This window comes from Pteropus alecto, unplaced genomic scaffold (assembly GCF_000325575.1).
Source record: "Pteropus alecto unplaced genomic scaffold, ASM32557v1 scaffold13, whole genome shotgun sequence".
Classification (NCBI taxonomy): domain Eukaryota; kingdom Metazoa; phylum Chordata; class Mammalia; order Chiroptera; family Pteropodidae; genus Pteropus; species Pteropus alecto.
Window position 1 is genome coordinate 10,918,881 of NW_006434373.1, and position 27,291 is coordinate 10,946,171.

The 27,291-nt window shown below is 35.7% G+C and overlaps 2 protein-coding genes across 4 annotated transcripts in view; one reads left to right on the plus strand and one right to left on the minus strand.

Annotated features, from left to right (window-relative positions):
- UBAC2 (UBA domain containing 2) overlaps positions 1 to 27,291 on the minus strand; it is a 158,988-nt gene that overhangs the window by 60,198 nt on the left and 71,499 nt on the right. For both annotated transcript variants that reach the window (XM_015587385.2, XM_006909394.3), the window contains exon 5: positions 1,245 to 1,368. In XM_015587385.2, the coding sequence (XP_015442871.1) occupies positions 1,245 to 1,368 (124 nt within the window). The remainder of the gene's footprint in view (positions 1 to 1,244; positions 1,369 to 27,291) is intronic.
- On the plus strand, positions 6,768 to 17,465 carry LOC102893726 (G-protein coupled receptor 183). Of its 2 annotated transcripts, XM_025044978.1 has the most exons (3): positions 6,768 to 6,887; positions 9,063 to 9,339; positions 16,193 to 17,465. In XM_025044978.1, the coding sequence occupies exon 3, from the start codon at positions 16,212 to 16,214 to the stop codon at positions 17,286 to 17,288; it is 1,077 nt and encodes a 358-aa protein (XP_024900746.1). In that variant the 5' UTR covers positions 6,768 to 6,887; positions 9,063 to 9,339; positions 16,193 to 16,211; the 3' UTR covers positions 17,289 to 17,465. The 2 variants fall into 2 exon arrangements, with proteins under 2 accessions (XP_024900746.1, XP_006909453.1); XM_006909391.2 differs by lacking the exon at positions 9,063 to 9,339.

The window sequence follows — 27,291 nt, forward strand, 5'->3', positions numbered from 1 at the left end:
CTTCAGAGTTGGAAGAAACTATAGAGTCAACATGAGGCTGAGAAGGCTTCTATAACTTGACCCAAGCTATAAGCTAGCGAGTGCCACGTTAGAACTAGAACTTGGGTTTCTTGTCCCAGGTCCAGGGTACCTTCTACCATTGCATTCTGCCTATTGTAACATCTTTAAAAAAGATTAAGCATGCCAGAGCAAATACTAGTAATAAGAATACACTGCAGAAATGTGCTATTAGGTTAAACAAATATTAGGAAGGATAAGGGAAAGTGTAACACTATATAGGTTGAGAGATGAAGAATAAAGAAGTTTCATGAGAAATGGTTGTAAAAGTGATAAGGAAACACCCACCCCAGATGAGCCATTGATAACACATGACAGCAGACTAGAGAAGTTAGAGGAAATGCTAAAGGTTAAAAGGGGAGGGAGGAGGGCATTTTATAGTGACACTAGTATCCGGTTTGATATGTGTGGGATAAGGAATGTTATGAGTATTAACAGTGGATCAAAAGGCCAAACTACACACGGTACCACAGGAAAGAGCAGAATAAAAGTTTTACATCAAAAGCTGTGAGAGTGAAAGAAAAGTGACAAGTATTACAGGTAGAAAACTGAAAATCATGTGTTTTCTACCACAGGGACTGGAAACCAGCAGAGAGCGATCAATATTTACTGAATATTCGTGGTAATCATCTTTTTCAATTTAAGTTAAATAATAAGTACTCTACTAGTCTTCGTATCAAACCATTTAGCAGATGGTGACAGTGCTATCATGCCATGCAACACAGAAGTTATAAGTTGGTAATGCTTCTAGCAAACTCCAAAGCTCGGGCTGGTAAAGAGTATCTGGTTTCTTCTTCAGAGCTTTATTTGTGACACTGTACTCAATAAATTAATTTTGACAGTGATTTTCCACTTTCCACCTTTTGACTGTTCTCATTTATTTCCACTTCATGCTATGATTTTTAAAAGTACTTACACGCTATTGTACAATGAAATTAAAATATTTTCCACTGATACAAATTACAGTGAAAGCTCTTATCAGATTCTAAAGGCTATGAAAGTATTCTAGTACCTTATATACCTTGATGTTCTCATTCTGTAACACTTCCTTTGAACATTTGATATAGATCATGAAGCCAAACTTATGGGGAAAAAAAACATTGTTTTCAAGGAGATCAAATGAGAAAAAGACCAAAAAAAAAAAAAATCTGGTTAAAAAAACGTGAACATAAAAATGCATACTGTACCTGTAGTCCCAATATATATATCAATGTCTTGTTTGTGATGGACAACGGACCCAGAATTTGTGCCACTTGGACTCTTGGTATGGAGCAGTAAAATGGTACAAACAGAGCAAACACAGGTGCCAGGCTATGCAAACAAATAAAGAAAAATCACTATAGTATAATACTCAATTTAAAATACCAATGGCAAATGTACATTTGATATAACACTGCTTATAATTTTACTTCAGTCTGAAAGCATGGTCTTAGATATACAAGTTGCTTTCTATATTTACATCATGCTTGAAATAATTTGTACTTATAAATTATATTTTTTAGCTTGTTAACTATCCCAAAAGTATTGCAAAGAAGTGGTTCAGCATCTACTAATTAATTGCCAGGCACTGCGAGAGAATTTAAAGTTTGTGCTATGTTTCTTTAAAAGAATGCCTTAAAATCTAATTAAAGAGACAAAACAAACCAAAAGCAACAAACATAATTCATCATGGTCAAATCCAAAAGCCTCAGCTCAGACTTTGTCCGATATATCACCATAGCACTTGACACAGCTTACCACTCATGCTCTCTCTTCCTCAAAATCCTTCCTCCTTTTGTCTTAAACCGTTTCTTGCTGGTTTCCCTATGATTTCTCCTACCACTCTCCTAACCTCTCCAAGGTTCCATTATAGTCTTTTCTTCTTGCTCGAGTCTCTCTTTGTATAACTGCAATTCCTTCTATGGCTTCAATTAAGAAAATGAAGTGAGTCCCAGAACTGTCTGCCTGTCCCCTCCCCTGAGTTAATAAATTCAATTTGATACTTTCAACTGGACATATTTGAAAGTATCCTTATACTTAGTCTTCTCTCCAACTCATCTCTTAACACAGTTAACAGTATTCTCTTCCCAAAACACAGCTCTGATCTTGTCACACCCCTGTTTAAAATCCTTCCTTCCACAGGCTCCCAATATCCAAAGAGGAAACTTAAATATTGGCATGAAATAGCAAAGCCCTCCAATTCTTTCTTGTCATTGTAGATCTGGCCCCTCCTCTCTCACCCCAGCCCCTAAAGATGCTCTCTGGGCACATTAGGCTCTTTTGATTATTCTTTGACACAGGTTATTCTTTCAACCTAAATGTCTTTTCCACTTTCCTGTTTAGGAAACTTATGGTATATGACAGCTTAACACTTCTCCTCAGGAATTTCTCCATTTCCTCCTGGTGACTGGTAGCTCTCTTCTTCACCCTCAAAGCTAACTTAGTTTCACTGTTTCAGTGAATCACCTGGGCACTTCATGAGAGGCAGTAGGCCAGGTACCAGAGCTCTATCTACATTTATGAGTAAGAAGAAGCAGTCCCTGACCTCAAGGAACTAGCCCCAGGATAGCAAACTCACATCTATACAAGGGCTAGACTGCCAACATGAATGAGTAGAATGGTTTGGACATACACTTGCACCCATTCTCCATTAAACATTTGACTTAATTACTCAATCTATCTTTTATTTTTCCATTTTTGGGGTGAGTGGCTTCATTACAAAGAAATATTTCTTTATCCTAAGAAAATGCATGAAATATTCTTCACTTCCACAAAGAAATATTCTCACCATATTTTTTGTAGAAACACAATACCCTTTTGGCCTCTTATAAATTTTCCCATCATTAATAGAGATCATATTATAAAAATATCATTTACTATCCTCTTGATTCTAATATTTAAAACAAAACAAAAGCAAATGTACACTGCAAACGTGATAAATGATAGCAGCATCAACAGGCATTTACGACAATGTAGCAAATGCTAGAACAGTGAATACCCAAGTGCCAGGCACTGAGTCAGGATTGGAGATACAAAATGAGAAAGACAGCCTCTCGCAGTCTTGTAAGGAGGATGACAAGGACAGGACAGCAGAGGTAAGTAGACAGCACAGCGTATCAGTCACTGGCCCTTGTCCTAGATTGAGCATACCCATGGCAGGAAAGGAAATGCATCTCTCGGTCCTCCCAGCATCAGGCACAGTGCTTGACATAGCACAGGAGCTCATTAAATTAGAGACAATAAAGTAATCTTTATTTTTGAACAGTTATATAATTCACACTTTAACCATATAGGTTTTAAAAAATCTCCCATTAGATTATTAATTCTGTGAGAAAGCGCCACGATCTATAAAGTACTGCATCTCCCTAGTGCCAATACAGAGACCTACACACAATAGACTCTCATTATTTGTTGAATTAAAAATATTAACAAAGCAATTTTAATGAACAGAGACATTTAAACTGTCATTCTCAATACTACACAATAGTTTTTTTTGCTCAATTCAAATAATCTAAACCTAAACACAGTTGCTTAAGCAGCTATGCATTCTTTTCATTAAAAAGTACAAGTTGGCCACTCTAGGGCTTAAAATTCTCCAATGATTCTCCACTCTACAGTCAAAGCCGAAGTCATTGCAAAGATCTGCATGGCTCTATGTCCCCACCTGAAACCTGGTCTTTTACTGCTCAGTCTCCCCGCCACTTGCTCATGTTGCTCTTGCCACTCTGGACCAGGGTGTGTCTCACTCAGGCAGGACTAGGTTTAGGGCATATGTATCTGCTCTTCCTTCTCTCCTGGCCATGTTCCCACAGACGTGTGCATAGCTTACTCCCTTACATTCTTCAGGTCTTTACTCGAATAGCACCTTCTCAGAGAAACTCTCCCTGACCACCCTATTCCAAACCACAGCCTCTGGCTACCTCACAGCCCCATCCACTCTGCAAGTACTGTTTCCTCTCCCCATAGCAGCTGTAACCATCTACTCTTCTTCATGACTTGTTTATTATCTGTCTTGCTGACTACGATGGAGGGCAAGGATTTGTCAGCTTTGTTTGCTGCTTAATCCCCACTGTCTACAACTGTGCCTGGCATAGAGTAGTTGCTCAATAAACAATTCCTGAGTAAAAGAATTTCTCTTTAAAATCATAAACCATACAGCAGAATTTGTCTTTTGCTTTAAAAAGCTCCTTTCCATGTTTTATTATTTTTAATATAATTAATATATATGGTTTCATATATCTACTCAAAATATGGCCTGTTGGTCTTTTGGTAATAACAAGAAAACTCTATTTTTGTTACACCTGAGATCGCTCTCCATAGAACACGTTCTTTAAGGTACTTAAGTTATAGAAGTTCTTCTGTTTACATTTAGCAATGAAGAATAAATAATGATGTTCTAATAAAATATCTGAAGCAGAGTTCTCGTTTGAGGTTTCATTTCAAGGTAAATTAAAAAATACCGATTGGCATTTAACGACCACAGTTCATGTCTTATATACACAAATAAGTTTTAAAATTCCTTAGAAGTTATTAATCACCACATAGTTTTAAACGATGACTAAATACTAGACCACATATACGTATAATACAAAAGCACACATTTCAGACCATGGTTATATAGGTTGTTTTGTAGAAATTTTCTGTTGCTATTTCTATACACACAGACTTCACAAAATATCACATTATTAGTCATTGACCAGTTTTTCTCTTTTCCTTATTTTATGACATCTGTTCTTTATACTGTCAACAATAATTCTGTTTGACCTTTTTTGTATAGTGAATAGCTAACTTCTGGAAGCCCCATCTGGCATATGAGGCCAAGATATAGAATTGAGGAAAACAAGTTATAAAGAATTCATTCATTCCTTCAATGAATGTTACTAATATTTATTGATTATCTACTATATACTTACAATTGTGCTCTATAGAACAAATAAAATAATAGAAACACTCAGTGCAGGTCACAGATGTCCATCTTACCTCTTCTACAGAAAAGGACATTGACTCTACTTTTATAGTACAACTAAAGAAATCCTAGTAACTTTCAACAACAACAAAAATAAGATTTGTGAGCTCATGAAATTATCTCAGTCAACAGCATCTTGCAGGACAATTATCCCATCACCTGTTCTTTATATACTTAATAAAAACTGTTTCAAAAATTAAAAATCAAACATCCCATGAGGATGGCCTTTGAACAAATTGAAAAACTTCTCAACTGGGTCTTCTTCAAGTATTCTTCAATCTAAGTTTTAAAGGAACTAGTTTTAGAATATTTTATCATATTTACCCACCAAATCATAAAATCTCTATTTTCCCCTCATAGAATTTTTTTTGCACTGGGAATTATCTTGGTGACCATTTAGTTCAATGCCTTTATTTTAAAGGTAGTGAGGCAGAGGTCCAAAGAATACAGGTGGTTGTTGCTCTTCTGTTTGACAAGGATTCTCTACAGATCTTCAGCATTTTAGACCTTAGAAGAACCTAATAAGTTTCTATATGGAATAATACCACCAAGAGGATAAAACCACTTGGCCATTTTGACAAACCCCTGAAATCAAAGGGCCTCTGAGGTCTTAGAGCTACAAATTTCTGCCAAATGATTCAATTCTCTCTACATCATTCTTCAAAATAGTCGCCCAGTTTATGTAAGCATCTAAATAAGAGACAGCTTATTCCATTTTTTGATGATCCTAACTTTTGGGAATGACTCTCACATTTCGATTTGAAAGCTCTCTCCAAGTAGCTTCCTCTTATTGGCATCCTTCTATTCTCTGGAGTTAGGAAGACTGACACATGCAACCTAAACCTTTTTCTATGATACATCTTCCAAACACATGAGAATAGTGATCACATTCCTGCCAAGTCTAAACATTCTGTTTATCCAATCATTTCTCATAAGACCTGGGATTCAGACCCCTCACCATCCCAGACATGCTCTAAGTCCCCTAAACCCTTTATAAAATGCAGTGCCGAGAGCTGACTGGAAATGGCCAGATCAATCCAGGATAAGAGTAAATATCACCTCTCTTGTTTTGAGCACTGTTTCTTTTAATTTAGCTTACAAATAAACTCCATTTTGATAGCCATATTCCACCCCTGGTTTAAACAGTCAACTAAATCTATAAGGTAAACAGCGTAGGTCTCCTTCATTGTGTGTATAAGAGGCTGAATTTTAGCTGTAGTGAGCGTCCCCCAAGTCTTCCCTTGTCATTCAGGTGTCTATGCAGTCACTGATTCCAGTCAGTCAGCCTCCTGCCTAGAAACATCGACTAATCCCTGTATATATGCAAAAGAGCATCTTTCTCCCACTCACTACAGAAACTTGTTTCTTTCTCATTAGCTGTTGAGCAAACTACCCTTTATACCAAGTTTCTAGGTAGATAAAACTGTCAAAGTTAACATCTTTTCCCTTAAAACATTTAAAAACTCATACTTCACACAGAACATGGATATAAAATCATCAGTAACCATGATTCATTTTTTTCTAGTTAAAGTTTATTGCCTCAGTCTCTTTCACAGACATTTTTTTTAATACTTAAATCTTTATAGAAAAATTTATAAAGTTCCATAAATATCAGCAATTCATAAATTCCAAGGGGTTTTTGGATAACTATTCAAAAAAAAATCACTAACTGAAAATTTTCACTTCCCATTAAAAAAAAAATGTGCACACGCATACATGAGGCTAACTGATCATTACTATGCTCAGTCACAAGGTGACAGAAAAAAAGTCACCACCATAAAAGGATGTATGTATAATCTCTCTTAGAACATGCCAAGCCTAACTTACTTCAGTTTGGGCAAATACTGACTGCTACTACAAAGGGGCCTCAACAAGTCACCAAGAGGTAAGTACCAGATATTTTGTTTTATAGAGAAGTCTTTTGAGTTAAGAAAAACTTTGAAAGCTAAATTGAGGTATAAGATAAGAAAGGATCTATTTAATAACAACCTATAAATATTTCTAACAAAAATTATGTTATTAATATAGTTTAGCTTCTCTAGTGACTGGCAGTTCTAATCAACTAATATTAAGCTAGGTTAAAGCAGTAATCATGCCAGAAATATCTTTGCCAAAAAAAAGGTTTACTTTGTGCTCTCTATGTGAACTCGCAATTACAAAAAAATAGTATTAATAAATAATGCTAATACTTCAGGATACTTTAATATGAAGGGAAAGGAACAGTTATTTTAAGATGAGGTATTCCTACACTTACATGTATTGAATATATAACAAGTTATTCAGCACAATTTAAAAACAGTTGTTACATTTTACAATTTGACCACATATCTATGCACATAAAAGTCTTTTCCATACTTCTACTACTTCTATACTTTTGCACTTTATTTTTCAGGACAGAATCCCAGTAGCAGAATTCCTGGGGAAAAGGGTAGAATTTGTTTTAAAGCTTTAAGTATAAATTGATGTTTTTTGGTTCACAGAAACATTTTACCAATTTACTCTCACATCAGTGACAATCTGGGCTTCACTGTTTCTCAGTCAACCTGAGTATTTTAACTCTAAATATAAACTATTAATTTGATAATTGAAAAAAGAATATCGCTGTTGTTTGCTTTATATTTATTTGATGACCAGTAAGGCTAAAAAAAAAAAAATCGCATAATAATGAATTAAATGCAGCGTTTCGCCAATATTTATGTCCAGGTTGGGAATGGAGGTAACAGAAACTTCTGATAAAATATAAGCTGTGAGGAAGGAAACTTCCTCGAAAGGAGGGTGTGGTTTTTTAGTTTTTTGGTGGCTGTTCCTCTAAGTACAGTATAGTGTAGTGTTTAAGAGCTTGAGCTCTGGAGTCAGGCTCAACCTGGGCTCTGTTATTCACAAACTGTGTGGCCTTGGGCAAGTTACCTAACATTTCTGGCATCAGTCACTTCATTTGTAAAATGGGGAGTAATAATGCTGCCAAGTCCTTATAACACTGGATTCTCCATACTAGGTGTTAGGAAACTGCTATCGTTATTTACCCCTCTTTCTGCCCATGAAACTGCCAGAGGATGAATCCAATAGGCAATTTTCAGATCTTTACAGACTGTTTTACATAAAGACCGACTCTATGGATGGTTATACATCTAACTGTTCTTGCTGTCTGGACTCTGCATTTGCTAATATCATCTCGGTGCATGTTTTCGCTCTGGGGGTTAATTGTACTTTTTGGACACAAACACTGCAGAGAGCACTCTACTCCACAGATCATCCTCACTCACATGCTCACCTATCAAGTGACGGTAGTGGTGGTGGTTAATGCCTTTTATAACTTAACTTTCGACTGGCTTCTGAGAGCTTATCAGTAATAACACGACTGGTCATTTAATGGAATAAATACTGACTCAGGTCATTATATGACTTTCATTCATTTATGTATTACATAGGCATTTACTAGATACCTATTGTAGGACAATTCTGAAACACTCTATGGGATAAAATGTTGTATAAGATAACACCATCATCCGTAAGAAATTTATATTTAAAAAAAGAGCTTACCACCCAGTAAAAGAGTTTACAAGTGATACCTTTCTCCCTGCTATGGTTAAGGGCCTGCTGGAGTTGTTAAAACCCTAGAATATGATATGTGCTGAGAATGTGTAGAATCCTCCAGCCTGTACAGTTTTTCAGCTTCCCAAGAAGTGTGTAAAATACAGGACTTGGATGTAAGATGAAAGAATGCATGTGAAAATCCCGTTAAAACTGCAGAAGTAACAAAGATCCTTATGGTGTTTTGAAAGCCCAAAGAGAAGAATACAAATGTTTTGTTAAATATCTGCAAACATCTAAAAAGTACTATGAAAACAAATTAATAGCATAAAAGCTACCCTAGGCATTCACCATCTTCTTTCAACAGGAATTTCAGCCCAATTTGTTTTATAGAAACATTGTTAAAAATAGTAAAATCTAAAATCATTTATGAAATCTTTACTTATTTAAAAATATGCTATAAATTAATAAATTCCTTTATTTAAATCAACATATTTCTCTCCTTTCCTCCCTTTTCCCATCTCTTCAGCCCTCTTCTTCTCTCTTGTTCAGACAGGTGTAAGTTCGTATGTGTTACAATTTTCAGATGTCTTCCTATTTTACTTGTTTTCTACCAATAACATCAGATCATGTTGGAAATAGGAGCTAGGAAGAAAACGTATTGCACTGAATATGATTACTGGAGCCAAACTGCCTGGATTGAATCCTGACACTTAACAGCTATGTCTTCAGGCAGGTCACGGAAGTGCACTGTGCCTCAGTTTCACCACTGGAAATGGCTTTGTGAAAGTTTTGTGAGGATTCAGGTAAATATATGTAAAGTGCCCAGGGCAGTGCCTAGAACACAGCCCGTTCCTATTATAATAATACCAGTTACTATTATTAATCAAGAGCTTACTGTAGTCTAATAAAGAACCCTTGATTGAAGATCAAGAAAGCTGGCATTTTGCTATTCTTTATGGGTATTTATTGAGCATCAATCATGGGTCAGCTGGAGATATAGAAAATTAACAACGCAGTCCCCACTCACAGAACTTCATAGGCTGTGGGAAACAGAAAAAAAACAGCAACAACAGACAATATAGATGCTATTCCCGAGCACAGTACCCTAGCAAGGGCACCCCACATTGCATTTCTGCACAGGCTGGCGAGTGAGCAGGAGAGGGTACAATCAGGGAAGCTTTCAGAAGCAGCTGATTTTGAACTGAGTCTTGAAAGAAAAGAGGTAAAAATACAGGGGAGAGGGAAGAGGAGGCATCAAGATGGAAGGAAGAGTGTCAGAAAGGCACAGAGCTGTGAGAAAATATAGGCTATCAAAAGACTGCAAGTAAAGAACAGCACAGGGAATATAGCCAATAATATTGTAATAATTATGTATAGTGCCAGATAGGTACTAGACTAATTGGGGGGATCACTTCATAAATTATTTACTGTCTAACCACTAGGCTGTACATCTGCAACTAATAAAATATTGGATATCAACTCTAACTGGAAAAAGAAAGATTGCAAGTAATTTATATGGCTGGAGCCAGGACATTATAAGAGGGAACATGGCCAGAGAGCCAACTGAGGAGGGAAGCGGGGCCAGTTATGAGGGAAAGTGTGTGTCACAATAGAGAACTTTCGGTTTGTCTGGCATTCAGTGGGCACCATTGGAAGGGCATGGCAAGAATCGGCACAAAGAAGAAACTTCAGACTGGCAAACACTGTTTTGAAAAAGTTCTCCATGCACTGTCCTGTAAATGACCCTCTGCAGACTTGATGAGAAGCAGTCAGAATGAGACTGTCATGGGGTGACAGCAGGGTCACATTTCCACAAGCCAGAGAAAGTGAGCTCCCTAGGAGGCAGGGAAGCGAGGTCCCCTCAGACTGACCACAAACAACCCTACTCTGGATATAAACACTCTGGGGTGAGTGAGGTTCCATTCTGACAAAGTGTAGGTAGCTACCAGTATGTCACCTTTTTGGGCAATATTACCTATATCCTTCAAAAAAATGAATCTTAGACATTGATTTAGCTATCAATTTAGGACTCGAAGCTGGTCAGAAAAAATAAAAGTCACCTAAGAGTGTAGAAATATTTATTTTACTAAGTTAAATGGGGTCAGATCATCTTGATGTGTAAACATGGTCTTGAGTAGATTTCATCTTATAGAGAAGTCACCTCCCATTAATTATCATTTCAGCATGACCTGACCCATTCAATTCACTGCTAAGGCCTGAGTTTAAACAAAATCACTAGGATTTTAGCCACTTTTCATCTAAGGCGTTGATGATTATTAAAAGAATAAATAGTAGGAGTAAAGGTGACTTTTCAGATTCTTAAAGCAAAAACTAAAAAGTGGTATTCTAGCAAGTACTAAATCTTTAAATATAGTGAAGGTTTGTTTCTGCCACAAATAAAAGCTAAGAAAATAATTTCCAAGCAAATAAATTGGGACTGTAGAAGGTTTATATGTGTATCCTGTGAAAAACCACAAGTTGGTATTCAAGGTACATATTTCCAGAGTACAAATTACATTAGGGCTTAGACAATTTCCTTAAATACTAATAATTGAGTTCGGGGGTGGGGGGGCTTTTAGTTTTTTCCTTTCTGTGGCAAGAAAGAATTTGTCAGTTCATGTCAACATGTCCGGTTATGCAAAAATGAGATGACAGTGTCTTAAGAAATGTTAGCTATTCTGTTAGCAATGAAATCCATTCTAGAGAAAAACTTACAACAGGCTCATTTCCAAAAACATAAGTAAAAATACTTTGAAGGATATTTTCTGTGGAATAACTTGCTGTTTTACATGTTAGGATAACAGTAAAGTTGAAAGGATTAGCTCTGCATTAACAGAGACAAAACTGAGTCTCCTTTGCTTGTTAACAAAAACGGCAAGAGAACTGGCACAGAAGGTTGCCAGGGTGGCTGCCAGGTAGTTCATTTTCAGTATGAAATGGGGTTCCTCTGGCCCAGCTACTATGCGCCTTCAGAGAAAAGTTTGCAGTTCTCATTCGTGGCCTTCAGGGCGTGGGAGCATTAGGGACCATGCATGTCTTTTCATTAGAAAGCATTATGAGGAAATTATAATTCTTATACATACAAGTATTCTAAGAAAAACAGATTTAGAACAAACACCTTTTTGTGCTTTTCTGTATGCAATAAAATGACAACCCATAGTACTTTCAAGTGTAACTTGGTATAGGTATATCTATCTTGAATGACGTGTCAGAGGCTGTTGGCTAATAATTGTGAAAATGTGAAATACTTAAAATATATTAAAAAGTAAATAAGTTAGAGAAAGGAAGTTAGTTATGATGAAAAAAGGAATTTGCAATCCCAAGGTTGATAAAGAAACACTAAAACAGAGCAATCAGAATGCTGCTATGTGTGAGAAGGAACACAGCAGAGAATATTGAGATAACACCCCATTCAGATAACAGCACATCCCCAACATCATACATTCAGATAACAGCACATCCCCAACATCATACATTCCAGTTTTAGGCCCTTGAATATTAAAAGGTATCATTTCTGTATTTCCAGGACCTAGCATATGGAGGCACTAAAAATAATTTGCAGAATAAAAGAATGGAGTAAGTCAAGGTTCAGGAAAGTAATCTCGACTCCTAAAATGATTAAAGGAAGGTATGAAATAGCTCTGAGAGAAGATGACAATTGGGACTGATATAAGAATGAGATAACAACAGTCAAGTACATGAAAGGATTTTTCTTTCAATTTGGAAAAATAAAATTGACTAACATTATAGCATTAATAATACAGATATATGCAAGAACTAAATATACTAGAGCTGTTGACTAATGAGCTCAACCTTCAAGAGGTTACTAAATATCCAAATTAATATACTTCAAAACAGCCCTGAATCTTCTTTACCTAAGATTATTTGTGAACCATGCCATTTATATGCCCAAATTGTACAACTGTCTTTCTTTGACTGACTCAGGACAAGGGTGGGCAGTGAGAGGCCGCTCAGTAGTCTTCTCCTCAGGGTTCTACGACACCACAACTACAGGTCTGGCTTCCCACTCGGGGAGGCACCTCTCCTAGAAGTGGGAACCCTGTTGCCCCTCGGAAGAAGATTCTCCTGCTCTGGAGAAGCTGGTTCATGTTGTGTCTGGGCTGTTTATTTACAGATAAAGATGGCCCGAAAGCTTAGACTACGTTGAAACCACATACTCGCAGCATTTTAAGGGCATTATGACCTAGCTTTCCCTGCCAAGGACTGGAAAGGGTAGGAGACTTGAAGCCAGGTCATCAGAGAAAAGAATCCAGCGTGACCTTTAGCCTCTCTGACATTCAGTTTCCTCACATGGAAAATAGGTAGGTGATAGCAATACTTAGCTTGCAGGGCTGTTATGAGGGTTCTTTGTGATTTGACTTAAAGGTAGGCACCTAGTTAAAATTAATGTATAAATCTAAATAAAGAGCACTTAAGGGCTAGTTTTGAAAAGTATGTCAGATGACAAGGTTTTTGCAAAAAGGAACTGAATTAAAATTTTTTCCCTCAGATTAAAAAAAATTTACCTATTTACTTATTTCACAGTCTATTCATATTCAATGTTAAAAATTTAGACTATATAAATAAATATAACTTAAAAATTACTTGTACAAAATTATGTTTTGGCATATATATCCATGCAGGTGTATGTGTGTATATGGTTGCTTTTCCTCCCCCCAAAAGTGGTATGTTATGTAATCTGTTTCCTTAACATTATTCCCTGTCAAGAAATAGGCATCTACATTGCCATTTTCAGTGACTGCATAGTATTCCATTATATGGCTATACCTCAAAATATTTAACTAATCTCCTAATGATGGACATTTGATTTGATTGCAGATTTTCACCTTTATAATTAACACTGTGTTAAACATGCTTTAATTTCAAATGTTCTGAAACCCCTGCCATTTCTGGCTCTACTGGATTACCAGACTCTACAGAGTATTTTCCTCCATTACATATTTTAAAGGCATTTACTATGATCCTGCTTTGAAATATTCCTCAAAATAAAATATATGTGTTGAAGTTTTCAGAAAAAAATTTTTTTCACATAAAGTAGAAAAATAAAAGCTCTTGAGTCTTGTTCCCAAGCTGCAACCTTTGTGTCTAGTCTCAGTTCTTGAAAAGTTACTTCTTACATGAAGCCTATCCAACTAAAGTTTTTTCTTACATTTATTCCATAATTGCCATTACCATGATTTTCTTTTCAAGAATCACCCTATTTTTTTCTGTACAAAGTCCATATTTATTGTTTTTGTTTATTTTCTATTTCATTAAGTTTTGCAATTAGTTTTATTTGCATCTACCTTCTTTGGGCAAACTCTGTTCTTTTCTAGCTTTGTGAGCTAGAAAACTTATCTATTTGCAATCTTTTAAAAAAATAAATGCATTCAAGGCTTTTCATCCATCTTGGATTAACTCTCTAAATGCATCCCACAGTTTTGGCATGTAGTATTTTTGTCATTTAGTTCTAAGCACTTCAAATTTGTATTGTGATTCTTTAACCCTGAGTTCCTTAGAAATATATATTTTTAGATTCCAAATTTATCCTTTATCCTTTTATTGCTGATTTCTAATTTAGTTGCACGGTAGTCATAGGGAATGTGAGTTGCTAGGTAATAATTTTCTGAAAGTTCTGAGATATTTCTGATGACATCGTACCTGGTCAAATTTGCAAATAATGCTCATATGCATTCAACACAAATTCTCTTAGCTTTTTAGTCATGTTGGTAAATCCAAGTCTTGAATCTCTTTTTTATCTGGCATATTCTAATAAAAATGTGTTAAAATTTCCCATTATGGTTATGGATTTGCCAATGTCTTCTTTAAGTTCTGTCAAATTTTGCTGTTACATGCACAATTTATGATTATTTTTATGTTCTTTGTAAACCACTCTTTTAACTTTTGTAGTGACTCTATCCCTATTAATAGTGAATGTGCTTTAAATTCTATTTTTTTCTGATGTTAATATTGCTACTCTAGTTCCACACTGGTTATTTTTTGCCCATGTCTCTATTTTCAACCTTTCTGAATCGCTTTGCATTATATCTAAGCAGTATAAAGCTGGATTTTTTTAAAAAATCCAAATTGATAGTTTCTGTCTTTCAATAGGTAAGTTCAAACCATTTAAATTTGTGACACATATCTATCCTCTTATTTTATTTTCTATTTATCATCCTCATTCTACCCTTTTTTCTCCATGGTCTCCTTTCCTGTCTTCTCTTGATTAATAAGAAGTTCTATTTCTATTTTTTGTTCCCTTTTACTTTAGGTTTTATTTCCATATTTTAATAATGAACCTATCAACACTGTATGTAATGCACTCCTATAACATTACTGTAAACCTCTGATTACCCTCGTTGTCTGTTAATATCACTGTTTTAAGATTGTTAAAACTAAATTAGCAAAAATATAATTTATGTGATACAGCAGTGAGAGAAGCAGATTTGTAGTTGGTGCTTTGATATGCTAGGGATAGAGTCTTTTTCTTTTAATATATAGTATCGTCATCATTAGATATATTGAAATTTTCCCTTAACTTTGGTGACTTTGAGATGAAACTCGTGCACATAGATAGTCCTATCATAAAAATAATTTTCACAGAATTAATTGCTTTGCTCTTCCTTAGTTTTATCAAAGTTCAGTCTTATCTATGGAGTTTTACTGTAGGAGTTCTCTACTTTCCAATTTAAGACTTGAAATTTCATCCTATCATTTATAACAGGAAAAGAATTAGAAAAAATTCAGATGTTCATCAAGGGAGTAGTTAAGCAAATTATAATTGTATACCTTTCAAATATCTATATAAGACCTATACATATGACATATATACTACACTGATCCATGAACATATTAAGTAAATGAAGCAGAACACAAAATATCACATATGTTTACTACTATGTGAAAATGAAAGAATTTATACTGCATGCAAAATGGGGTATCTATGGAATAATATAGTTTAAAATTAATTTTAAAATTTCCCTTGAAGCAGCTTAAGCTATTTCTTTCTCTTTTCTTTTTCTCCTTTTTTTGTCATTTTTCTTGTGGTTGTCGTGGTCATCTTCATCATCATCTTTTTTTTTTTTTTTTAAGAAAACCTAACTTTCAGTTCCTAACAAGGTCTTGGCTTGTTTCTCATACTTTTTAGGTTAACACAAATCAGATCACTGTGGTAATTTCATATTTCACTACATAAATGTGTGACTAATTTCATTTCCTGGCAGTGATATGCATTTTGGGGGGGAAAAAAAAAAGTCCAACTGAAATTCAATTTAAAAGCAAAGTTTTACGCCTGTCTGAAATGTGGGGTGCTTTACATGATTTTATTTTAACCAGACAATGATTCAAAAAACAGAAGGGGAAATTTCTGCCTAAAAAGTTAGTGCATTCCCTCTTGTCACAAAAATACATTTGTTCTATTTAGATGGTTCTAGTTCATTTGCCCGGGTTTTGCCAAAATCACCAAATTGTGAAAGCAAAAGCATGGATTTTATTCTGCTCTTCGTAACTTGTACTATATATGTAACTATATTATCTATCATAGATTTTTAAAAATTATATAAATCTTAAAAATTTTAAATTAGATCTATAAAAGGCAGTTTATATTGCTTTCTGTTAAATCTTTTAATGAAACGCAGCCTTCTTGTCTTTTCCTAGAGACCCTGAACACTGGCTGATGGATATAAAAATGGACAACAATTTTACTACAGCTCCTCAGTTAAGTGACTGTGACCTCTATGCACACCACAACACAGCCAGGATACTAATGCCTCTGCATTACAGCATTGTCTTCATAATTGGGCTTGTAGGAAACTTGCTAGCCTTGGTCGTCATTGTTCAAAACAGAAAGAAAATCAACTCTACTACCCTATATTCCACAAATCTGGTGATTTCTGATATACTGTTTACCACTGCTTTGCCTACACGGATAGCCTACTATGCATTGGGCTTTGACTGGAGAATCGGCGAGGCCTTGTGTAGGATAACTGCTCTCGTGTTTTACATCAATACGTATGCAGGTGTGAATTTCATGACCTGCCTCAGCATTGACCGGTTCTTTGCCGTGGTGCACCCTCTGCGATACAACAAGATAAAAAGAATTGAATATGCGAAATGCGTTTGCATATTTGTCTGGATTCTAGTATTTGCTCAAACACTCCCACTACTCATAAAATCTATGTCAAAGCAGGAGGATGAAAGGACTACATGCATGGAATATCCAAACTTTGAAGAAACAAAATATCTTCCTTTGATTCTGCTTGGTGCATGTTTCATTGGATATGTGCTTCCGCTCACGATTATTCTCATCTGCTATTCTCAAATTTGTTGCAAACTCTTTAAAACCGCCAAACAAAACCCACTAACTGAGAAATCTGGTGTAAATAAAAAGGCTCTTAACACAATTATTTTTATAATTATTGTGTTTATTCTCTGTTTCACACCTTACCATGTCGCAATTATTCAACATATGATTAAGAAGCTTCGTTTTCCTGATCTCCTGGAATGTGGCCAAAAACATTCATTCCAGATTGCTCTGCACTTTACAGTATGCCTGATGAACTTTAATTGCTGCATGGACCCTTTTATATATTTCTTTGCATGTAAAGGATACAAGAGAAAGATTATGAAGATGTTGAAACGTCAAGTCAGTGTATCAATTTCCAGTGCTGTGAAGTCAGCCCCTGAAGAAAACTCACGTGAAATGACAGAAACTCAAACAATGATACATTCCAAGTCTTTAAATGGAAAGTAAAAAGGAATTAAATCTTGGATTTATAGCAAACTATATGACAAACTTTGTGGGACTTTTCTTATAAAGCAAAACGATTATTCAACTTCCAATTAGAATTCTTTTAAATTCCTTTCATTGGGCACTATTTCCCACGTCCAACTTGGAAGTAAACTGATAAATATGTATTCTTTACACTCAAGAGAACATAAAGCAAAGTTTTAATTTGTAAATGAAATGCTATACCAAAAGGAAGTCTATTTTAATAACTCAGTATGAAACGATAAGTTTTGTGTTAATGAAAAATCTAATCATTAATATTTCCTGCCAATAATTTGGCAAAAGAAAAGACTGTTAAGATTATATGTTGCCAGTGTAAAAGTGTTAATATTGTAATATATTTCTTTTTTTTTGATATTTCTTCAATCCATGTTTCTTTCAATCTTAGATTTCCTCAATACGCCAGCTTTTTGTTTTGTTTTGTTCTGAGTCGTAAAATTTTGTTTCAAAGAACACTTTTGGAATAAAGAGCAGTGTTCTACAGAATTATGAGTCTGTCCTTCAATGCTCACTGTCAACTATCAGTAGAAGTTACAAGGAGACTATAATTAGCAGTAGATAGATTTGGAAAGCAACATTATAGTAAATGATGATGATGAGAGAGGCAATGAAAGCATTAGCTTTTCCCGCAAACAGACAGCATAGTATCTGAGGGACATTGCTCAGGAATATGACGAAGGCTTTATGTGGAGGTACCCATTGGAAAGAGGATAACTTGCTAAATTCTTGGGAATAAAAAATATGCAAATATGCTTGGTTTTTCTTGGGTCTCTAGGGGGTCATTTCTTTCTTATTTACAAGTTGTTAGTACCCTGTATCTTTCAATGGCTTGGGTTACCAGAAAGGGTAAGGAAAGATGAGCGGCAGGACGTATAGTTGCTGCTTGCCTAAAAAAGATAGTGAGTAAAATGCAAAATTACAAACTTAGTTTCCGGGATTCTTTACAACAGTATATACTTGCTCAAATGAATATCTTAGTATGAGTAACATGACCTTTACAAGTATAGTCACCCTGCCTGCCAGCACAAATTTGTTTTACTCAATCCCAAAATACCCCAATATAATATCTATATTAGCAATGATACCAATTTTGATAATGGAACATAAAGAAATAAAATGCTGTATCATGAGTCATATTTTAAATTTTTATTAGGCTTTATATCCTGAAAATATTTTTCTTTCTTACTCATTTTCAGTTTTTTTCCTGTAAGAAAATGAATCTTAATGATTGATTCAACACCATTTACCGAGTACTTTCAGATTTGTATTACATTAATTTCACAAAGAGCTACTTGACCTTAAAGCCACTGACAAAAAATAGGCACTGGTCTTTGAAACACCTTATGGAGACAGGTGAGATCACATGGATGGAAGTCAGAATCTTAGGGCCTTTCCTTCACTCCATCTATAAACCTTCCTAAGTGAAGGCAAAGAAAGGACAAAACACTAAATTTTATGCATGGTGGAACTTATGCAGTCATTTGAGTTGGATCCCAAAAGAAAAACCACTGCGTAAGCTACTAAAAGGAAAACCAGAACCAAAGCTTCCTTAACTTCATAGCATCTTTATGGTACACTAGTTCTATGATCACATTTGAGCATAGACTATTATATGTATGAGGCAACATGCTGCTTCACAACAGATGACAGCGTCCTCTCTGTGCTGATGGAGTCGATTCTTAAGATCCTTCAAACAAGAAAGTAAGTATCTATGTCACTTGACAAAGGAATAACATATTCTTTTATCTGTTTAGTTTTCTACGTCCTCCCTCTACTATACCACAAATCTATATAAATGATTTTATCCAATCATCCGTAGCCATATTGCCAAAAAGGTAAACTTTAAACCTATCTCCAACTAATATGGAAAAAAAAAAAGTATTCTAGTCAAACTTAGCTATTTGCACTCCTTTAAAAGGCCCTTACTTCCTATTTCATTCATGAAGACATTCGTACTTGGCCTTGGAGCAACCTCCCATTATCTTGTATTATTAGTTGGCTTCACATTGATTTCCCATGCATTTATTTCACAAGTATGTTAACTTAGAGAACAGGGACAATGCTGTATTATTTTTGTAATCCGTTTTAGAACAAAGGAGGTAGCCGGATATATAATATATTGTTTGAAAACCACAATCCTACAAGTATTTTCTACATGAATCTGGTGAAGTATTATTAACAATTTTAAATAACAGTGAACTACAAAAACTCTTCTCGGAAAGCTGATAGTTATATGGCAGCTAACCATATTTACCTGTACCACAATTTTATTTCTAAAAGGATCTTTTGGTTAACTTAAAAAAACTCTCAAAGTATTTAGTTTGAATCGGTATAAATACATCGACTCTTCAGTATAGCATAGACTAGTACAGATAGTATACAATAGTAAATATTAAAAACATTTAATATAAATCTAATTTAATATGCATATTAAAATAACGTATATTTAAATAATAAATATAAAAATAGTAAAAATGCTAGATGCTAGAAATGACATCAAGTATATGAAAAGAGCTCAATAATTTACAAAACAGTCCACACATTATGTAAAGCCTTCCTTTCTATTATCCTGTGAAACAGGATGAGAAGTATCACCCATACTTTATAAATAAACCTAAGTTTAGAAAAGGTACCTGTTAACTTAGAGACAGCTTGAGGAATGTAACTCTAATTCCATATCCTAGCCATAAAGTATACAGAACTTAATCACAGAGAACAAAAAGTATTAGAAGGCCTGTTTCATTGTATGCCAGCAGGCAATCTATCCTTAAATAAGACAAATAACCAACAGTGTGTAGATTATGAGCTCAGCTAGGCTATGAGTTCTGTGAGGATGAGGATGTTGTCTGTTATATACACAGAACCTGGTACAGAGCTTGGCACACAGAAGTTTCTTAAATATCCATCTAATTGAACACCACCTGTTTTGCACTATTACTAACAAAATTCGAAAGTCCTAATGAAATTTCTGTGAAGTTCTTAATTTCTCAATGAAGTGAAAAGAAACACCCTAAATGCCTAATTACATATGCTAGAGCATATGTATAACTGAAGACAGTTACCTTCTGAGACTATGCAATTTAAACTAGTCATATTAAAAGATAGAGCTAATTACCCAACATGCCGATTTAAATGTAGATACAGAAACATCTGTATCTGCTTGGAAATAATTTTATATTTCAAGAGGCAAGGGCAGGAACACTTACCAATCAGTAAAAAGTACCAGGCAATTTTAAAAGGGGAAGCACTGATCTTAAATTAGCCCTTACAATGGTCTATTTTGGTCAGCTTTTAGCCCATTGTAATCTGTTATTCTTTGCAAAGCTACAAAATTTGCTCATTGACTATTCAGATAAGAACGAAAAAATGAAAAGCTGATCTGGTGACGACATCGCACATTTTTTTGAATCTAGGGAGGATTAAATGTACTCATGAGAACTGCTGCCAATAGAAGCCTGTTTTATATTAAACTCTGATAAACTGATCACTTAAAGATAATCCCCAAATTTCTATTCAACTATAAACTCAATTAGCTAAGAAGGAACAATTATTAACTGTTTATTACATGCCTCTTTTCTGAGCACTAAATAGGTATTATCTCTTTCAATCCTTATTACCTTAAGAGATGAGTACAATTATTATCACCATTTTGCAGATGAGGAAACTAAGGGTGCCAAGCCACATGGAGAGGTGAAGCTGGGAATTAAATCCAAACCATCTGACCTCAGTGCCTGTAGCCTGACTCAGAGCATGAGAACATCACCACTTCCAGAAACATGTTCATTAAGAGATGGCTCCATTCCTCCATTTCCTGTGGCCTCCTACGCCTTGGGCATCCCCCGTCACCATCTAAACTTCAGCTCACCTTCTTTCCCTGCAGGGGCCCCCTAATTTCTCTGCAAACTCAAGTTTCATTCTTTCAGTCACCCACACCTGATCATCTTTCTCTCATCCATGGTATTCATCCAGTGACTCTTGCTTGGGTTTTCTCCTCTCACACTCTCTTGCCCATCTTTTCTTTGCCCAATATCATCATCATAGTCCAGATGTTGGCATCACAGACATAAATTACTACGACTTGTTTCCCACTGGTCCCCTCAGTCAGAGTCAGAAACTTTAGCCTTCCTTTTAGATGATACACTGGAAGCCAGCAGATTAATAACAATAATGAATACTTGCTAACAGTTACATGGCATAGTGTTCTAACACACACACACACACACACACACACACACACACACACACACACACACACACTTTCCTCTTTCAAGCCTCACAATAATTCTATGAGGCTCATTCCATTACTATCCCTATTTTACAGATGAGGAAATTACACTCCAGAGAAGCTGAGTAACTTGTCCAAGGTCACACAGCTAGTAAATGGGGGAGCCAGGCTCTAGACTCTGACAGTCCAATTCTATGGTCTTCTCTCTTAATCGTGATATTATCTCTCTTAAACAAGTAGAACTATATGCCTGAGGTCCTCAAAGAGCCTTGGAAGAGATACTTACTGTTCACTGAATTCTTCAAGTTCACTTGAGGGGCACATGTGACTAATTCTTGCCAATGGATTGGTAACAAAAGTGACATGTCAGTTTTAGGCTGAAGCATTAGAGAGCAGTGAGGAATATTCCATCCTGCTTTTCTCTCCTGCCACAGTGACCAGCGATGTTCAAGATGATGGGGGAACTTTGTCAGCATGGATACTTGAATGAGTAAATTAAATGGAGAATTCCTCATCCGAATACCCCATTCACCTGTGTTGGCCAAGTAGCACAAAGAAGAAATACACTTATGTATTCAGCTATTGAGATTTCAGGGTTAATTTGTGGCTACCACAAAACTCACATTCTGATTAATAAAGTGTTTAACCTACTTAGAATGAAACAGAGCAACACACACAGTGTAAGGAAAGTGCAGATACTATCCAGTTCTCCTGGCAAACAAACATAATCTTCCTTAATCCCACTTTCATTGCATCATTTCATGCTCAAGGATTGAGACTAGTTCCCCATCATCTACCACATGAAGTCTAAGTTCCTCTCCTACACTTTCTAACCCCTGAAACCTAATTTCCCAACATTTCCTGACATACACTGTTCAAGTTAGCCTTGTTGGTTTTGTCTCTGTCTCATGAGTACAATAAATGTTTGGTTCTCACTGGTTGTATTATTTTGCTTTCTCCATTTATTTTTACACTCACATCCCAATTCTATCTCCTCCTTTAACTTTTCTTTGACTACTCAAAGCCACCCATTTTCCTTTCCTCAACTTATTTGGCTTTTATATAGTCTACGATACGCAGTTTTAACTTTAGATATGTATTATCTTACGATAAAGGAAGAGAAGAAAACAGACTGGCCTGGAAATCTGTGGCCTGGTTCTGATTTGATTGCTAATCAGCTACATCATATCTGTTGTCTTTTAGCCTTCTTACATTTCAGTTTTCTTATCGATGAAATAACAGTGTTATATAATATGGAAGCCCTCTGCCAATCATCATACAGCCTATGGTCTATTATTTCATGTGCATTACTCTTACATGTCTCAAATGAAACATAAGCTCCACTGAGGTGGAGACCTTCACTATTACTTCTTTTATTCTGGGTAGCTCCAAGCAAAGCACCTTGCATATACATAATGCTCAAAAAAAAATTTGTTGTCATCAAACATTAGCTGAAGATACTACATGATTTGTATTATTAAAGTATAACAGATGACAGGTTTTATTATTGCATGTCATAATTTGTTAGGCAGCAGTAGATAACTAATACATGCTTAGTGCTGAATTATAAATCATGGGAAATTGGAAACTAGAATGACATTTAAATCAGTAAATATTTCTTTTCCATTTCTGTTGAGAGTATAAGAATGCCAATAGCTTTTCCTCTTCCTTTTACATACAAAGAAGCAACATATGACTATATACATTTATTCAATTTATCCCTGTTCAAAATTAGAGAATCTCTGCAACACTGTATAAAAAAGTAATGTACATGGGGAAATACATGATTTTATTTTGTTTTTCAACAGTTTATCTTCCTCAAAAATTTTAAAGACACTCCTTTTTCTCTTTATTTGCACACTTACTATGTAGTTTCTCATCATTAATAATGGTTTTTAGATATTCTGTCTATTCAACTGAACTGTAAGCCATTCATGAGCAGGAACCATATTACTCTACATTTCATGTGGTACCTACCACAACTGACCCAAACCAAGAACTCAAATAATTTTTGATTGGTTTTTATCAGTTTTCTTGAAGTGTGAGAACATTTATTTGTTTTGTATATTTTGTAAGATGACTTTTCTCATGCAGATTTTGAGAAGAAAAGTGTGTCAGAATGAAATTACAAAGAGGCTACAAAAGATTTTAATCCTAGTCTAAAAAAAGGTAGCATTTTGATGTGTTCTTATTGCTTGAGGGCAGTCGTTCCATAATTTCCCCCTTAAGTCCTATAGGGAAATGTCTGCTTTAAAAAAAAAAAATTACACACACACACACACACACACACACACACAGTGAAAATATATGGGGTTACTGCCTATATTACAATTTTAAAAACAAATGGAAACTGTATTATCACGTATTGGTCTACCATATGTTATAATTGGAGAGAGTGATGAAAGTATTACAAGTGCCATCTCATGTATTATTGTCTATTTTTCCCCAGTAAGGAAACAAAGAACACAGAAAAGGTCATGAATTTGAGTGTTATTGGTTTTACATTAAGAATAGCTGTTAAGAAGAAGGCATCATCAAAAGAGACGCAGAGATACAACACACACATGTCAAAAAATCAAACTAGTTCCTAATTTTAGTTCCAACAATCTGGAAGGACTCTATCTGAGACATGGGCTATGACATGGTCTGTACCCATGCACTTAGGTCTCTGGAAAGACCCAGAGAGAGACTGGTCAATTGGAGGCAAGGGCAGGACTGAGGGATACCGTAGGTCTTGGTCATGCAGAATTTAGGAAACGAGTGGGAAAATGGAAAGAAAAAAAAAGTGTCCCATTAGGGATCCAGATGTCAAATTATTTGAAGTTTGTACATTTGACAAAATGCTGCTAAGGTACATGGTAGTCATTACACTATTCTCTCTGCATTTGTGGATGTTTTGAATTTTCTGTAACACATTTTAAAAACTGCTGTCTAGTCTCCAACACATTCTCATACTCTTGTTTCATCAGAGTGGAAGCAGAAATCCAGGGACGGATTCACAAAGGACTGAGAGAAAAATGGCAGTGGATATCACATGGCTACAAGTCACTGTCTCTAATCAGTTAGCTGCAGCTACCCAAATCATATGAGAAGACAAGAATAAGACACACATGGCCGTATTCATATTCTAAGATCACATGTAAGGGTGGTTTCAACAGACCTTCAAGAAGTCCTACTAAGAGATGGCTTTTGGTGATAGTCACCAGCAAAGAACAGGTTATATCAGAAATCCACATGAAAAGATTGTCAAGGTTTCAGAACCGTACACATATGCACACGCATAATGCTCCATGACTAACTTGATATCCTAATACAAAGTTCTACTTCCTTTTCCTTAAACCATGCTCCAGTTCAAATATAAGTATTTCAGATTCAAGTATACTGTTTTGTATATACACATTTGAAGTCAAAAATAAAAGTTACGTTCTTTGAATTACCAGTTCTGTCAGCTAAGATTCATTCATATAACAACGAAACTTCTCAAGCTATTTTTCGCAGAAAAAGATTAAGAACTCAGAATTAGGTGTTTATAAAATTGCAGAAATGGACAGAAGGGCTAGAAGGGCAGATCCAGGCTGTGCCTCCAGGAAGACCCCTAGAATAAATAGTCCAGAAGACTGCTTCCTCTGCCACATTCAGGACCCTGGGAAATCAGGAAGTCATTACATTATTTCACCAGTCTAGGGGTCAGGGAGTTGTCTGAACAGTAACTTCCAGAGCCCTGTTGGATCTGTAGAACTGAACCAACAGAATGGGTATCTCAATGGCTCACAATGAACTCAAGGACCATACAAGTTCTTCTGATTGGTGGAGCCTAAGTCATGTCCAGAACTCTGGATACAAGGGAATTTAAGAATTACAGCATTCAGTTTTCCAACCCCTGATTTATATGGAGGTACACAAGAAGGATCCTGGAACAGATAATGAGCAAGCCATTATACCATATAAAATTTAAGAGTATCCATCACACCATATAAAACATTAAAATACTCTACCAACAGGGAGGAAGAAATGTCTAATTAAAAAAAAAGCAGCAGAAACTTAAAGAAACATCACAGTCAAATGCAAAACCAAATGTAAAAGGTCTTTTTCAAAGTAATAGGAGAAATTTGAATATAGTTTTGGTAGTATATAATAGTAAGAAATTATAATTTTGTTAAGTAAAGTAATATTCTGGTTATATAACAAAATATCATTATTTTCTAGAGCTTACTTAAATATAGAATAAAATATGATGCCTGTAAATTGCTTCAAAATACTTAAAATAAAGGTATTTAGTTTTTAGGGCAATAGAAGAAGAATAGAAGGGAAATAAAAGAAGGGTGGCAAAAATGCGCATTATTGAATCTGGGTAATAGAGTTCATTTTATTATGCTCTCTGCTTTTATAATTGAAATTTTTCATAATAAAAGGCTTTAACAGGTTATACCAAGAAAACGTGGGAAGTACAAATTATTTCCATGTAATGTTTTATCTTCAAAACTTTAATTTTACCACAAGGTTCATCTTCTATAAAGTAACTGGCTTATATTGTTTATCACCTACTCTGGTGATTCAGCCCCACCAAATTAAAGCACCCAGATGAACCTCTTTCAGAGGCTAATCCTGGGGCCATGCTGCATACTTTCCTAAAACCTCTCAAAAGTCCACAAACCTCCAAAAACCAGCAGCTGGCCTCAGTGTGCCCTGTATCCCTTACTAAGCAGCCCTAAGCCTGCACTAGTGGCAGCCAGCCTTGGTTAACACACCATAACCATTCCCAGGCACCTCCAAACCCAGCGCAGGCATCTACCAATCACGGATCACTTTGTAGCTTTTACCAGGGGGCCTCCAGCTGGACACAGGCAGTGGCTGACCTTGGTCTCCATGGGAGCCTCTCCCAAAAGACCCCAGCACCAATATACCCAGAGGCTGACTTCAGACCACAACAGAGCACTACCTGTTAGCTAGCTCCACAAGCGGCACACCTAAATGTCGCCTCAACAGGCATGTGAGTCCACTGTGGCAAATCTCACTCTAGGGGTCAGCTCTGGCGCTGTGGGTTTGGACAATCCTCACAGCCAGGCAGTCTGAGTGTCAATTACACCCACTGATGTGCGAACAGCAATCAAGGCTCAACTACAACAAAAGAGCACACACAATCCACGCAAGGGACACTCCTAAAACACCCGGCCCAAGTAAACAGGGAAACTGTACCACTGAGCCCTATAGGACACCTACTACATAAGGCCACCCTGCCTAGACTGGGAAACACTGCAGATCTACCTAAAACATTTAAACAAACAGAGAGGCAGAGAAAAATGTCTCAAATGAAAGAACAGGACAAAACTCCAGGAAAAGAACTAAAGAAAATGGAGGCGATCTACCAGATATAGAGTTCAAAACACTAGTTATAAGGATGGTCAATGAACGTAGAGGAAGAATAGATGATTTCAGTGAGAACTTCAAAAATATTCTCATTGACAAAGCAAAACACATAATAAAAGCAAGCAATGGATCAACCAACACTAAAGCTAATACAAAGGTTAAAAGGCAAAAGTAGGAAAGTCATGTGTAATTACAACAGTAAATTAAAGGAACACAAATACACACACACATGAAGTAAAAAACGACAAAAACTTAAAGATGGACAGGGTGAGTAAAAATGGTGGTGACTCTAGGATGTGTTTGAACTTAAGTGACCATCAATTTAAAATAGACTGCTATAAACATAGCTTAGTATATAAGAAGCACATGGTAACC

Bases quoted from the DNA above. Each gene is read 5' to 3' on its own strand.
- LOC102893726 (XM_025044978.1), top strand. From the start codon at position 16,212: ATGGATATAAAAATGGACAACAATTTTACTACAGCTCCTCAGTTAAGT.